At 40.2% G+C, this 15,848-nt stretch overlaps 1 protein-coding gene across 1 annotated transcript in view; it reads left to right on the top strand.

Annotated features, from left to right (window-relative positions):
• ADGRA3 (adhesion G protein-coupled receptor A3) overlaps positions 1 to 15,848 on the top strand; it is a 50,815-nt gene that overhangs the window by 16,488 nt on the left and 18,479 nt on the right. The window contains exons 3-6 of the mRNA XM_075194730.1: positions 5,037 to 5,108; positions 9,480 to 9,551; positions 12,200 to 12,271; positions 12,573 to 12,733. Coding sequence (XP_075050831.1) covers positions 5,037 to 5,108; positions 9,480 to 9,551; positions 12,200 to 12,271; positions 12,573 to 12,733 — 377 coding nt within the window. The remainder of the gene's footprint in view (positions 1 to 5,036; positions 5,109 to 9,479; positions 9,552 to 12,199; positions 12,272 to 12,572; positions 12,734 to 15,848) is intronic.

Here is a 15,848-nt window from a genome sequence, read left to right as displayed (position 1 = left end):
TTTAATAGATACACATAAGTGTTAGTCCTGGCTCACAGCTGTAAAATGGTGAATTGGCTTTTGGACGCCATTTCAAAACACTCACATCTATCCTGAGTTTTACACTATAAAGTAGCTTAAAAATGTTTTCTTTTCAAGTTCGGGGTGATCTTGCACTGGACCAAAATGTAAAGTTATGCTGTGACCTACTCAATACGTTTTATTCTCCTTCAACGGTTGCACAGAGCATTACTTACAGAATCAACAAATCTGTTTAGATTGTCACTTTCCAATGGCTCGTCCCCTGCATCCTCCCTCCGCAGCGTTGCGAAGCCCTGCTTTTTAGAGCAGCTTGAATGCTTCCTGATAGGGTCCTCATCATCATCATCATTTATATTTATATAGCGCCACGAATTCCGCAGCGCTGTACAGAGAACTCATTCACATCAGTCCCTGCCCCATTGGAGCTTACAGTCTAAATTCCCTAACATACACACACACACACACACACACACACACACACACACACACACACACACACACACACACACACACACACACACACACACACACACACAACCACACACAGACACTAGGGTCAATTTTGATAGCAGTCAATTAACCTACCAGTATCATCATCATTTATGTATATGGCGTCACTAATTCCGCAGCGCTGTACAGAGAACTCTCACATCAGTCCCTGCCCCAATAGTGCTTACAGTCTAAATTCCCTAACATACACAGAGAGAGAAAGAGAGACTAGGGTCAATTTGATGGCAGCCAATTAACCCACTGGTATGTTTTTGGAGTGTGGGAGGAAACCCACGCAAACACGGGGAGAGCATACAAACTCCACACAGATAAGGCCATGCTCGGGAATTGAACCACTTGGCCACTGTGCTGTCCTCCTAGGCAGGCTCAGGCCTCATCTGGCCAGCACTAGTCCTTCGTACATACTTTCTTTTATTCTCTAAGTCACAAGATCAGCTAACAGCACACAGGTGACTGACATTTGGGCCTCGTTCACACTGTTCCCCCGCTAATCACACTTGCCTACTCTCCCGGAGGGTGAGTTACAAGGGATCAGCGTGACAACGCAATTTGGATCATCACCCCCCCAATGCGCAGATACACAATTTGACCGTTACATTGAATAGCATCCTCAAGGCCCTTTCCACTGCAGAAGGGGAAGTGGGATCTGGGAACTCCCCGAAATTCGGGGGTATCCTGGACATTTCAGGAGAGTAGGGAAGTAGGATTTTAAAACACTTTTCACATGGTAATAAAAGCATGCAAATCTCCTTTATAACGAAAGAACAAATTAGTCTTTGGTGCCGTTCCCATTAGCCCTGTGTATAAAACTTTAGATCACATCACGCCCCCATTTCCCATGCATTACTGTGTGCTATTAGTACCAAGGATTGTTTGGTAAAAGTATCTGCAAAACTCATAATTAAATCACGTCTAAAGCGCGCATTAGTTTTGATGTATTTTTATTTATTGTGCCAGCACATGTGTGTGAACAAGCCGTTGTATTTCATAAATGGAGCAGCCAAAATAGCAATTTAACTGGTATTAATCTATTCATTGAGCAATGAATGTTTGTGTGAGTGTTTTGCACATTCCTCTCATTAGAATCCCATGCATGTGCTGCCGCGACCCACTGTCTCCAAAGCATTCATTGAAAGACCTTACCGGCATCCGAATAATGTAGTGGCTATATTTAGCTAGCATCCCAATACAGCAGTTGCTATTTCTAGCTGTCAGGACTCAGGAATGATGAGAACACTTCAGAGGGAGACGGCTTCTATTTATTTCTGCTGATGATTTGCTGCTATTATCCTGTAATGAATATTGTAACTAGTTTCTGCAATTTACATTCGGCATTTACAAAATTGACTGACAAACACATGGGCATGTAAAAAGCTTTTTTATTGATGGATGTTTGAAATTGCTTTGTACTATAACAGGCTGATAGAGCTGTATTAATGAGCTATCAGGGTTTTGCAAGGGAAAACACTTGCACTGCAGTGATTGCTTTGCCTTTGTAGCCTAGTTATAGAGTAAATGCTCACATTAAATTCATTTTGACTCAACTGTGTGTTGCATCTGTATATTACTTTTTTCTATTTGCAATATTTAAATGTATTATTTTCATCTTTAGATATTTTATCTATAGTTATGTGGTCTTCCCTTTATTTGAAATGCATGCGTCATTTCTGTTTTTATATGAAAAGCCAAATCTCTTTAATTTTTTTTTTAACTTGCATAACTTTTTCATTGTTAATGTGTAAACTAAAAATTATGCTGAAAACTACAAGTTGTTAATACTTAAGTGATTTTTTTTAAATTTTATTTTGTAGTCAGTTATGCTAATTGTGTTTAATATTAATATTGTGCAAATTTTACTTCTAGCGCTAACTGCTGGTTAGATACACTCTTTAGTAGATTGTATCCAGGATGTAACTTTTCCTGAATCTTTTCATTGTCAAAGGTGCAGGGCGTCTGTACTGGGCCCCTACTCCTGGATTACAAACAGAGTAGCACAAATAGGTTTTCAGGCTACTCCGTTCAAACTGCTGAAGTCTGTGATACACTCTACAGTCATGGCCAAAAGTTTTGAGAATGACACAAATATTATTTTTCACAAAGTCTGCTGTCTCAGTTTTTATGATGTTAATTTGCATATACTCCAGAATGTCATGAAGAGTGATCAGATGAATTGCAATTAATTTCAAAGTCACTCTTTGCCATGACAATGAACAAAAACAACATTTACACTGCATTTCAGCCCTGCCGCAAAAGGACCAGCTGACATCAGGTCAGTGATTCCTCTCGTTAACACAGGTGAGAGTGCTGACTAAGACAAGGCTGGAGATCACTCTGTCATGCTGATTGAGTTAGAATAACATACTGGAAGCTTTAAAAGGAGGGTGGTGCTTGAAATCATTGTTCTTCCTCTGTTAACCATGGTTATCTGCAAGGAAACACGTGCAATCATCATTGCTTTGCATAAAAAGAGCTTCACAGGCAAGGATATTGCTACTAGTAAGATTACATCTATATCAACCATTTATCAGATCATCAAGAATTTCATGAGAGAGGTTCAATAGTTGTGAAGAAGGCTTCAGGGCTCCAAAGAACATCCAGCAAGCGCCAGGATCGCCTCCTAAAGTTGATTAAGCTGCGGGATCGGGGCGCCACCAGTGCAGAGCTTGCTCAGGAAAGGCAGCAGGCGGGTATGAGTGCATCTGCATGCACAATGAGGCAAAACTTTTGGAGGGGATGGTCTGGTGTCAAGAAGGCCAGCAAAGAAGCCACTTTTCTCCAGGAAAAACATTAGGGACAGACTGATTCTGCAAAAGGTACAGTGATTGGACCGCTGAGGACTGGGGTAAAGTTATTTTCTCTGAATCCCCTTTCAGATTGTTTGGGGCATCTGGGAAAACGCTTGTCTGGAAAAGGAAAGTTGAGCGCTACCATCAGTCCTGTGTCATGCCAACAGTAAAGCATCCTGAGACCGTTCATGTGTGAGGTTGCTTCTCAGCCAAAAGAGTGGGCTCATTCACAATTTTGCCTAAGAACAGTCATGAATAAAGAATGGTAACAAAACATCCTCCAAGAGCAATTTCTGCCAACCATCCAAGAACAGTTTGGTGACGAACAATGCTTTTCCACATGATGGCGCACTTTGCCATAAGGCAAAAATGATAACTAAGTAGATCAGGGATCAGAACATTGAAATTTTGGGTCCATGGCCAGGAAACCCCCCAGACCTTAATACCATTGAGAACTTGTGGTCAATCCTTAAGAGACGGGTGGACAAACAAAAACCCACAAATTCTGACAAACTCCCAGCATTGATTAGGCAAGAATGGGCGGCCATCAGTCAGCATGTGGCCTAGAAGTTGATTGACAGCATGCCAGGGCGAGTTGCAGAGGTCTTCAAAAAGAAGGGTCAACACTGCAAATATTGACTCTTTGCATAAACTTAATGTAATTGTCAATAAAAGCCTTTGACACTTATGAAATGCTTGTAATTTTACTTCAGTATACCATAGCAACATCTGACAAAAAGATCTAAAAACACTGAAGCAGCAAACTTTGTCAAAACCAATACTTGTGTCATGCTCAAAACTCTTGGCCACAACTTTACTAAAGAGTGCATCTAACCGATCTTTTGATCTATGACCCCTACAAAACATAAAATCCACAAAGTTTTTCTGTAAATGTTCAGCCAAGACCAAATTAAATATTACCCATAGGTAGCTATTTAAGCAAAGTACAACTGTGCAGCATCCCACGGCAACAATCACTTTGGTCATTGTAGTAGGAATTACTCATTGCGATCAAATGTCTACTTTGTACTCTGAGCTGCAGCACAATGGCCCTCTTACATCTATAAACCCTTAGTGGAGCAGTACATCTAGTAGCCTGATTATCATACAATGTATGCTTGGCATTGCCCTACAGGTATTTTGACAGAGATCCTGTTTTACTCCACAAAAACATAACTTTAAAGTGGTGTATTGAAAGCAGGTAATTACATTACTTGTTGTGTCTGCAGATTTGCCATTTCATAAACACATCTCTTTGGTCCCCAAACAGCCAGGTGACTCAGGAAGAGACTGGGACCTTCTGGTCTGTGGGTTATCCCAGCCTATTTCCATTCAGCCTGTTAGCTGTAACCCCCTAGTGTGAGCATTTAGTGCAAAATACAAAGCCCGGGTCAATTAACATTTTTGCTGTGAGAACTTTGAAAGAGATGCTTAAATGGCAACACTTGATTTTAAATGCACTCATACAGTGTGTTTCTTTGTAGTCCATAACACCTTTACCAGGTGGGCTAAAGATCCATGGTGAATATGCATGATCCATGCCCTGTAGGTATAAGGTGATGCCACTGGTGATGTGTCATGTAATCCCACTAGGCAAAATAAGGTTTTGTTTGTTCTTAATACATTGTACCAGTTGTCTCTTTTTGTACATTTTCTGCTTGGTGATGAGGATACAATGGTTTGGTTGAAATGACATCCTTAATACCCTTTTATTTGTAGGGATCTTCGAAATAACTTGATCAGTACAATTGAACCTGGTGCCTTTGCTGGACTTGTGTCTCTTAAAAGACTGTAAGTAATTGCATTGTTCTAAGGAATGTTGTTTTAAAAATAAGCTTTATTTTTCATAATTATGTTCAAATTTCAAAGCATTTTGAAAACATTTTCCACATGTGTGTTTTGGCTGCTTCCAGACATGTTTAGAAATAAAGGCTGAACGTATTTGTAAACTCATCCTAAATGCATACATAAATGCAATGTGGTTTATATGTGTTTTTACATACAATAAAATGCGGATTGCAAACGCCAGTGTAAATAATCTACAAAGCTAGTAACTTTAGGCTACGTACGTTATTTTATTGAAAGGGACAAAATATATATTCTGGTTTTCTTTCATATAAGTGTTGAAAATACTTTTTTCTGTGCTTGGATGTATTTCTGAATCTGTTCAATCTGTGACAAAATAGGATGTTAATTTTTTTCAAGCCAAATGTTTCTGAACCTGTGTTAATGCTTCTTAACCGCATCTAATTGCGTTTACAATGTCCTCACATTGAGATTAATGTAAGTTTGCAACTGCCTTGATGCTATTCCTATGTACTGTAAGGAAACGAGAAGCATTTAACCAATGCACTCTGCTGCACACCAGGCATGTAAATAACTCGTAAAAATGCAAATATGCACTTTCTCATTTGGTACAATGATTTTTATTGCTATAAATATGAACCAATAGTGCACACCATAACAAACTCACAATGTGAAGCCAAATTAATTAAAATAAAATCATTCTAAAAACTAATACATTTATTTTGATTATAAGTTAAACATGGAGTAAAACACTCTTAAATTATTATTATTATTACCCTTTATTTGTTAGGCGCCACAAGATTTACGCAGCGCCGTACACGGTACAAACAGTAGACTATAAAGGGTGAAACAGTACTGAACATTAAACAAATAATAGCAATACTTCACAAACTCCAGACAGGCTAATGCAGTAAAGGCGGAGCAGAAGAACAGATATGGAAACAAGAGGGAAGAGGGCCCTGCTCATACGAGCTTACATCCTAAGCGAGGGTAAAGAAAAATCAGGCACAAAGGGGAGCCAGTTGAAGCATGGGGGAGAGAAAAGGGGGGCTGAGAGGGGAGAACCAGCGGAGGAGATGAGGGGATTAAGTGGATGGTTGGTAGGCTTTGAGGAACAGGTGAGTTTTAAGTGCCCGTTTGAAGGAGCACAAATTAGGAGAGAGACGGATGGAGCGAGGGAGGTCGTTCCAGTGAGGGGGGGCCGCACGGGAGAAGTCTTGGATTTTGGAGTGGGAAGAAGTGATCAGAGTGGTGGAGAGGCGACGGTCATTGGCCAAGCGCAGGGAGCGGACAGGAGTGTGAATGGAGAGGAGGTTAGAGATATAGGGGGCAGTGGACTGGAAGAGAGCCTTGTAAGTGATGGTAAGGAGTTTGAAAAGGATTCTGTAGGGGAAGGGGAGCCAGTGTAGGGCAAGGCAGAGAGGGGAGGCAGGGGAGGAGCAGCGTGAAAGGAAGATGAGTCTAGCAACCACATTGAATATAGAGCGGAGGGGGATGAGATGGGAGTGGGGAAGGTTGCAATAATCGAGGCAGGAGATTATGAGTGCATGGATGATAGCTTTGGTGGCATCCTGAGAGAGGAAGGACCGGATACAGGCAATGTTGCGTAGTTGGAAGCGACAGACTTTGGCAAGCGATTGAATGTGGGGGGCAGAAGAGAGAGAGGAGTGGAGGGTGACAATCCAGGCAGCAGAGTTTGGTGACAGAGAAGATGGTGTTGTTGTTAGCAATGATAGAGAGGTCATGGTGGGAGGGGAGTCTAGGGGGAAGAAAGACAAGGAGTTCAGTTTTAGAGATGTTAAATTTGAGAATGCGTGAGGACATCCAGGAGGAGATGGCCGAGAGGCAGTCAGTTACACGGCAAAGGAGGGTGGAGAAAATATCAGGAGAAGAGATGTAGAGTTGAATGTCGTCAGCATAAAGGTGATACTGAAGACCAAAGGAGGAGATGAGAGCACTGAGCACCAAGGGAGGAAGTATAGAGCGAAAAGAGTAGAGGGCCGAGAACAGAGCCCTGAGGGACTCCTACAGGGAGAGGGGAGGGGGTGGAGAAAGAACCAGACGTGGACACAGAGAAGGAGCGGTTAGCAAGGTATGAGGCGTATCAGGCTTGGACAGATCCAGAGAGGCAGAGAGAGAAGAGTTTGCAGCAGGAGGGGGTGGTCCACGGGGTCGAAGGCCGCGGAGAGGTTGAGGAGGATGAGTAGGGAGACGTGACCCCTGGATTTGGCTTATAGGATATCATTAGTAAATTTGGCCTGGGCAGTTTCGGTCGAGTAGAAAGGGCAGAAACCAGATTGGAGAGGGTCGAGGAGGGAATTGTCCGAGAGGTGTCTGGTGAGGCGGCTGCGGAGAATCCGCTCAAGTAATTTGGAGGCATAGGGGAGAAGTGAGAGAGGGCGATAATTAGCAAGAGAGGTGGGGTCAAGATTGTTTTTTTTGAGGATAGGAGAGATAAGAGCGTGTTTAAAATAGGAGGGGGCTACGCCAGAGGAGAGTGATGGGTTGAAATGGTGTGCAAGGTAAGAGCAGGCAGTGGGAGAGAGAGAGCGAAGGAGGTGAGAGGGGATGGGATCGAGAAGACAGGTAGAGGGTGGAGGGTGGAGAGGAAGAATAAGGAAGCGAACTTCTTCATCCGATTTGGGGCAGAAGGAGCACCAGAGTTGTTTGTTGGAGGGAGGTGAAGAGATGAGGGTGATGGGAGGAGGAGATGTTCAGTCTGATGGCCTCAATTTTGTAGGAGAAAAAGGTGGTGATGAAGAAATAAGGGACATAAAGAAGGATTGTTTAGCAAGGGAGAGGGGAGAGCAGAATGAGGAGAGGATAAATTTAAAGTGAAGGAAGTCGGCCAGGGAACGAGATTTCCTCCAGAGGCGTTCAGCAGTGCAAGAGCACTTTTGGTGGAAAGCGGGTGTGTTTGGAGTGCCGGGGTTGGGGAATGAGGCGTGCCGGCGGATAGAAGAAGCCGGAGCGACAGCATCCAGGGCAGTAGTGAGGGAGTGGTTGTAGAGAGAGGACGCCTGGTCTGGGCAGGCAAGGGATGGCAGAGGTGATACAGTTTCAAGAGAGAAGGAGAAAGAGGTAGGGTCAATAGCATCAAGGTTGCGCCTAGTAAGGGTAGCTTTAGGCGAGGTGGAAGCAGGGGAGGAGGACAGAGTGAAGGGGAGGAGATTGTGGTCAGAGAGTGGGAAGGGAGAGTAGGAGAAGTCGGAGAGATCGCAGCGAAGACAAGGTCAAGGGAGTGACCAAGACAGTGGGTGGGGGATGAGGTCCACTGAGTGAGGCCTATGGAGGTGGAAAGGGCAAGAAGTTTGATGGTGGCAGGGTCAGAGCAGTTGTCAATAGGGATGTTAAAGTTGCCAAGTATGATGGAGGGAAGGTCAGAGGAAAGGTAGTTAAATGACTTATAAAATATGCATAGTCAATAAAAGAGAAAAATAAACATAAAAAATAATAGAAATTAAAAGGATAGAGTAAACAGTGAATCTGTTCTCCGCCATTATGAAGGGAAACCGTCCCAATAAGTTCACTAGGACTTAATGTTCTTAGATAGTGAGCTCCCTGTATATAAAAAAGACTGATACTACTTGCACACTTAATCATTCAGAAATCATGTACATGGTATTCTATGGGTGTAGGATTGCACATAGGAAATTAAAGCTAATCGAGAATTTTACCATTTGTGAATAACACTTTCAGTTCTGAGAGTTAATTTAAACAATTCTCCACTCGCTCTTGGATTAAAAAAAAAATTGTTATCCTGAAATCCTGTCTCTTACCTTCCTCTGACACTGTGTTGTCTTATTCACTAGGTACCTGAAATCTCCAACAGTCCCACTCTAGTACCTTGTATAGTTGCCCTCACCTGATTCAGAGATCTGGTACTGTTGAGAGCATCACTATCTCCTTATATCAGGGGTCTGTACTAATATACAGGAGATTAGTGCAGGACATTGGAGGCTTCAGTAGTCTGGCGAATTAGGCGATCTGTGCTTCAGAGTTAAATAAGACAGATGATCTAATGTTCAGATAATGAACTCCATCCAGTATTTAATTTTGAAAGGGTTGTATACTTATGGACAACTCTTTCTTTAAAAAAAAAAAAACATGACTTCTCAGTACATAAGATAGTTGGGTTTGGACTAAGTACGTCCATAGATAAAGTGCTGTAAGGTAGAGTACGGATATCATGTAATACATTTCTTGTAGTCTGACAGGCGGGGCTGGACTATAGTGTGCAATGGGGGCATGTTGTTATGTTTGGAGGTTTTTCCGCTCAGTGGATTTTTTTAATTATTTTTATTTATGTTTAATATACATCCTTATTTTATAATGTGAGAGTTTTGTGTTTTTTAGAGACCTTGCCAACAACAAAATTGGATGCCTCAATGCAGATATATTTAAGGGCCTCGCCAACCTGGTTAGATTGTAAGTACATTTTTTGTTAACTTTATTTTTCATATTAATCCCTCCCCCCCTATTTTTAACATACAGTACACAATGCGTTATACAGTCCATTAATCCAATGATGCCACACACATCCCTTGTCGCCAGGCCATATTCCCAAGCTATTGTCGTGGGAGAGGTTACAGACAGTGACCCTGAATATAGAGACTTCTATGACTTCATATCCAGCACACAACCATAATTCCCACAGTCAAACCTCTGGTTGAATGATATTTCAGCATGGCCATGAACATTCTCCAGGGTGGAAAGAAATGGGATGAGTCCATCTTAAATATATACATAGAGACAGACATTGAGAAAAGATTTCTGTAAAACTGCCGGACCATTGTCAGCATTTCACCCGGGGTAAGAAGTATTTTGCAGAGCATTGTGAGCATTATTGGCTAGCACAAAGCGGAAACGCTGCTGTATTACTGTGTCGGACTGAGCGACACAGCGAGTACACCAAGGAAACACATGAAGGCAAACATGCATTACCCCAAGAGAACAGTACTCTTTACTCAAGCACATCCAATCAGAACTAGGACCGTGTCAAAGAGGACAACACCAAGGACATTTTCATTTCATCCCAAGTATTTTCCACAAGCTGCACTGCCCCTCATCAGAAGTCTGCAAAGTATGGAGGAAACCCAGACAATGGGAACCGTTTGTAGACCACTAAATGTAGCACACACAGCAGAATAATAAGCAGAACCAACACTTTATTTCACAGGAGGGAGTAATATATTGGAATGTTGCTCACTATAATTAGCTTTTGTCGCTGACTTTGTCCCCTACACAGCGTCTGTGTAGTGTAAACTCTATTATGCTGTTTGAGGCTCTAAGGCTCCCTTAGTTTGGAGTTATACGTAATGTAATTGTATTTGCCAGTAGTTGTGCTATGGGTGGCTGAGAAAGAAGCATTGATGTAAGGAAGATAAAGTTTTTCCCTGCCGAGAGGCAGACTGTAGTCTGTGAGTGTCAGCTGTACTGAAAAGTGAGCTGTACAAGCCAACAACATCATAGAAAAACCGTAAAGTTCTATAATAAGATAGTTACTATATACTCAAAAGGAAAGAGTCTCATTAGAATATAGGTTTATAAGTAAAATATGCAAATCATCACCTGATTCATGACTGTATTAAACCAAAAGGTTTAATACAATGACAAACCTTTGTATCTTGATGCTGATGCAAATTGCGAATCAGTCTCTTTTTAGCGGTTAACTAATAATTGTTTTTCTATGGGTGCAATTGCTGCCGCAATACAGTGGCTTAGATGTCGCTACTACTTTAAACTTTACTGGTTTACTGAATTTGTTTAGCGTTGTTTTCAATAACTATGACTTCTGTTACAGTAAAGAGCTGAGCAGGATTTGACTTTGCTTTGTAAAAGACACAGTGCCAGTTTGTTCCCCCAAGCCACTCTAAAAAATTTATTTGTGATTTTTACAATGTGAGATCATTTTTTTTGGATAGAATGGTTTAAAATAGAGTAGAACAAATGTTTACCAAATGTGGTAAAATCGTGAAAGAATAGACAAACTATGCGGTTTCCAAAAATGTATTCAGTGAAGTAATTTGTATAGTGATTAGATCGTCTTTCTACAAAAATACAAATAGTAAACATAGGTTTGGCGCTAATGATCCAATTGATTAGTCTTTGAATAGTACAACGTATCTCAAAAATAATCCATGTGAAAATCAATAGGAGGAAATAAAACCTCTTCCACGAAAAGACATCCAAGTTCTGTATGCTTCCGTTAAAACAATAGGAGTATGGGGTCTCTGTGATATTCTTCTTAATCAAAAAGGGGAGAATCTCTGTCCTTCGATATGTGACATGGAGCAACAACAAACACTGATCATAGTGCAGACTTGTAACAGAACTTAACGAGACCACATATTTATATGAGGTAAGGAAACAGACACCCTCTTCATCAGCAGTGAATGATTCCCTCTGTGATCACCCCTAAGGCATTGCACTTACATCCTGATTAAAGTATGCAAATTTTGATAGCAAAAAGTTATTGCAATAGTGCTTCTGCTATTACCTGTTTGCCTAAATTATACAGATCACAGGTCTACCGAGATATGTACATGGAGCGAATGTTATTCTCGAATATCTTTTATTTTCAATTAGACAGGACTGTGTTCCTTTTCAATTATTGAGCAGCTTCATATGAACCCTAAGAATTGGGTTCATTAATGTTTTTTTCAGACCCGCTGAATAAGTACCGGGAGGCTGTCATCAGCTGAAATAAGTTTGGAATCCACTGATTTAGGCCATAATTTATATTGAGTTCTAGCTTTTCCATGTTTTTGGGATATATTGGACATTTTTCATCTGTATGTATGTATCTATCTATCTATCTATCTATATATCTATCAATCGCTAAAACTCAGTGGAGCCGTGTTATGTACAACTACAGCCTGGTAATTCGGTTCAGTAATTCTCTGCCAAGTGTAATAATGATCAAGCAATCATTCACCCGTAAACTGTCCTTAAACTACAGTTTAATAGAGCATTTGTTACTGGCCGTCACCTGCACTTTAGTAAATTATTAAACTCTAATGGGATTGAGAATTTGGCATTTATCTCATGAAAATCGTTTTCACTTTTTCTTCTAGAAATCTGTCTGGGAATTTATTTTCTTCATTGGCACAAGGAACATTTGCTAATCTGGTTGCCTTAAAGTCATTGTAAGTATTCTGTAACTGCTAGGGGCGAGTCTGGCCTCTTACAAAATGAAGACTGTGTTCTGTGTTACACATGTGTAAGGAGACAGAAGGGCGGCTTTCCTATTCTGTAATGTCACTCTGATAAATAAGCTATTTCCCTTGTGCTTGGAAATGCCTTCTTAGTTGCTTAGAGTCCATTTTTGTTTTGTAAAACAAACGTAAATATGAGTAAGTTGTATATTTAAGGTTTAAGGGGGAAAGCTTCAGCCCCCAAGTAAAAGTTCCTGTAGTTTTACGTTCCATCTTTCTTTGGCATGTACAGAGAGTTTCAGACGGAATATCTTCTTTGCGATTGTAACCTTCTGTGGATGGTGCGGTGGATAAAAGCAAAAAACATAACGGTCCGTGAGACTAAATGCTCCTACCCCAAGGCTCTCCAGGGCCAGCCAATAACGGCAGTAAAGGTGGAACAGCTGACATGTGGTGAGATACATTTTTTGTTATTATAATGTCTGTTTTAGTGTCATTCTTGTGACTTCAGATTGCCACTATAATTCCAGCAATTAAGATAGGAACGGTATTCTGTAATGGTACAGGTAATTTAAGATAGGGCTCTCCGGCTAGTTTCTAAATGTTGCTTCTGATTTCTTTTGTGTTGTAGAACAACCTATCTATAACTAATTCAAAGTCTCCCATACACATGACTTGTGCCCTTCATATCTGTACAACAATCTACCATCATCATTATCCAGATTCAGTAATCCAGCCCTTAATTGGGTATCTTTCCAAATGGCACAGGTCCCGGACATCGCCATTCTGCTGGTTGGCCACAGAGGATGACGATAAAAATATTTTGAGCTGAATCTTTCTTTATCTTCTTCACATTAATAATGTTTAGAAATGACTTTTCCGGTGGTGCCATTGTTGTAAATTGAGGTTTTAAAACAACGCAGTTGAGATGAGAGGATTGAGCTCCTGGTTCCTGTTCCCTGACACAAAGCAATAACTGTGCAATTAGACTGTACTGGCGCGTTTCTGCCACAGGAGGTGCCAGCATCGTCACATGTCACATCTCTAGGGATTTTTTCCAGTGCAAGGCATTACTATTAGATCTATGCTGACATGGGCTGGATAGCTTATTCTATTGTAGTTATGCACCCAGTTTACACAACATCTATTTTAGTCTCTATTGACACCCCCCCCAACAAAAAAATAAGAGAAATAAGTTACAAAAATAAAAACATGGGAAAAATTCTGGAAAATTATTTATAAATAAATAAAAATACTGATTTTAGTATGTTACCTAATAACGAAATCGCTATGTCTTGAAAATAGATAAATTTGGTCTGATTAATTAAAACATTAAAAAGTAACCCCTGATAAATTGATGAACATATGTCTGGTCATAGAGGTAAACCACTTTCATTTCTATTTAAAATCTAAAAAAAAAGATTTTAAAAAAAGCACCTAAAAATTCCCATCCATGCTATCTACAGAGACATCTATAAAGGTATTGGTGAATGTTCTAAACTGGTCTTTCGTAAAAGCTTGTATCTTTGTTGTAGATTTGGTTTTTATAATCTGCTGTGTAAGCTCCAAGGGGTAGATTTATCAACTTCTAAAATGGAACAGTGGAGGTGTTGCCCATAGCAACAACCAATTAGATTATATCTATCATTTTCTAGCATGTGCTAGATAAATGATAGCTAGAATCTGATTGGCTGCTATGGGAAACACCTCCACTCTTCCATTTTAGAAGGTTGATAAATCTACCCCAGTCATAATTCTATGAAAATTGATTGAGATCACCTTGTGTAAACTAGGCATGTGCACCGGCCACTTTTGGTGTCTCGTGTTTTGGATTCGAATTTGCAATCTGCTTGAGGTTTTGGGTTCGGATTTGTTTCGCAAAACACCTGACGAAAGGTTTTGGTTCGGATTTAAGGTTTTGGATTCGGATTTATTTTGAAAAAAACATAAAAAGTGCTAAAAAACAGTTTTGTGGTTTTTTTTCCACTTCTACGCTATTATTAACCTCAATAACATTCAATAACAATCATTTCCACTAATTTCCAGTCTATTCTGAACACCCTCACAATATTGTTTTTGGGCCAAAAGGTTGCACCGAGGTAGCTTGAGCACATAATGCCATAAAAAGAGGTACAAGATGGAATTGTTCTGGGCCCTCCCTCCCACCCCTCGCGAGATTCGACGCGAGACTTGGACGACAGAGCCTCGTTTTCAATTTTTTGCCCCCCGGAAATATCCGAACAGTGCTCGGATCCCGTTCGGATCCGCACTGTTCGGGTGGGCTCGGATTAGCGGAATCTGAACCCGCTCATCTCTAGTGTAAACACCAACCTCGGTGGTTTCCAGCTGTTGTCGTATTTTCTTTCACAGTTACTCCTTGTATATAATTACAAATCTGAAGCTCAGGATTGTTAATAAATGCTATTCAACTGCCCTGTTGAGCTCCAACTTACATACACTTTTTTTGACAAATGACTATTCCTGGCTTTATTGAAAAGAAACTCTTTCTCACCTTGGTTACCTAAACCTTTACATTTTTCAAATGATTTCCCTTTCCTCTAATCCATCACAGTTTTTGATATTTACTTGCAGTTCAACCTTTACTGTGTTAAATTTTCGATTCATGTCTTTGTTTTATACTTGGATGAAAGTAAATAGTTTTCTTTACAATTGCTGTGTGTTTTTCACTGGGCATTGAATAATTGCAGAACGTGTATATTCTTATTTCTCAGGTTAATCTCTGTAGTGAGATCCTACATATCTTTTTCTGTTATGTGTTGAGACAAGACATCAAATTGTGTTGTCTTTGATGACTGATATATTTTATTATTGCTAGTTAAGTATTGTCACTCTTTAAAAGGATTTCCATATTTAGGAGAAACTATGGATACAGTATTGTGATAAATAAAGTCCATTGTCTTTCAATCGGTATTTATACATATTAAGACCTAATTAACTGTCATCTGGTCTTTGCCAAGATAAACCGACTCTCATGTGATAACCCATAACTGATATTACTTTGTCATTATTCATTCAACAAAAATGAATGAAGGATCCATGTGTGAAAAAATAAGATTGTTAATTTAGGTCTTAATTTGAAAAATGTTTATTATCACCGCGATGTCCGGATGCACACGTTGCCAGCCATTACAGTAAGGAATCTCTGCTCATTTTTCCTCGCACCTCTATGGAGGTGCCTATTGGACTGTTTCGGAGACATGCCAAGATAAATTGAATCTCTCCCTTAGTGTTGCATGCAAGGATCAGCTTGGATGAGTATGTCCCCAACCAAAGGGATTCTGGATATGTGTCTTTCCTAGGTGGGGAAAGGGGGTGTATTTAAAAAAGAAATTGTTTTATAGTAAATTGAGTCCATAATGTTCAACGTCCAGACAAAACCACTAAGTGTGGTAGTAGAATATTTAACTTCAAGTGGGAAAAATAATTCCTTTCTGGCTCAAGAGGTCAATCAAATCCTTTACTAATTATAAATAAGTATATATACTATTTCCTTTCATTTAAGAAAACCGTAATTTTTATTCAATTAGAATTGTTTATTGCCAAAAAT

Source organism: Mixophyes fleayi, chromosome 1 (genome assembly GCF_038048845.1).
Source record: "Mixophyes fleayi isolate aMixFle1 chromosome 1, aMixFle1.hap1, whole genome shotgun sequence".
Lineage (NCBI taxonomy): Eukaryota > Metazoa > Chordata > Amphibia > Anura > Limnodynastidae > Mixophyes > Mixophyes fleayi.
Note: the sequence above shows the minus strand (reverse complement) of the source record. Positions and strands in the feature narration are given on the sequence as shown.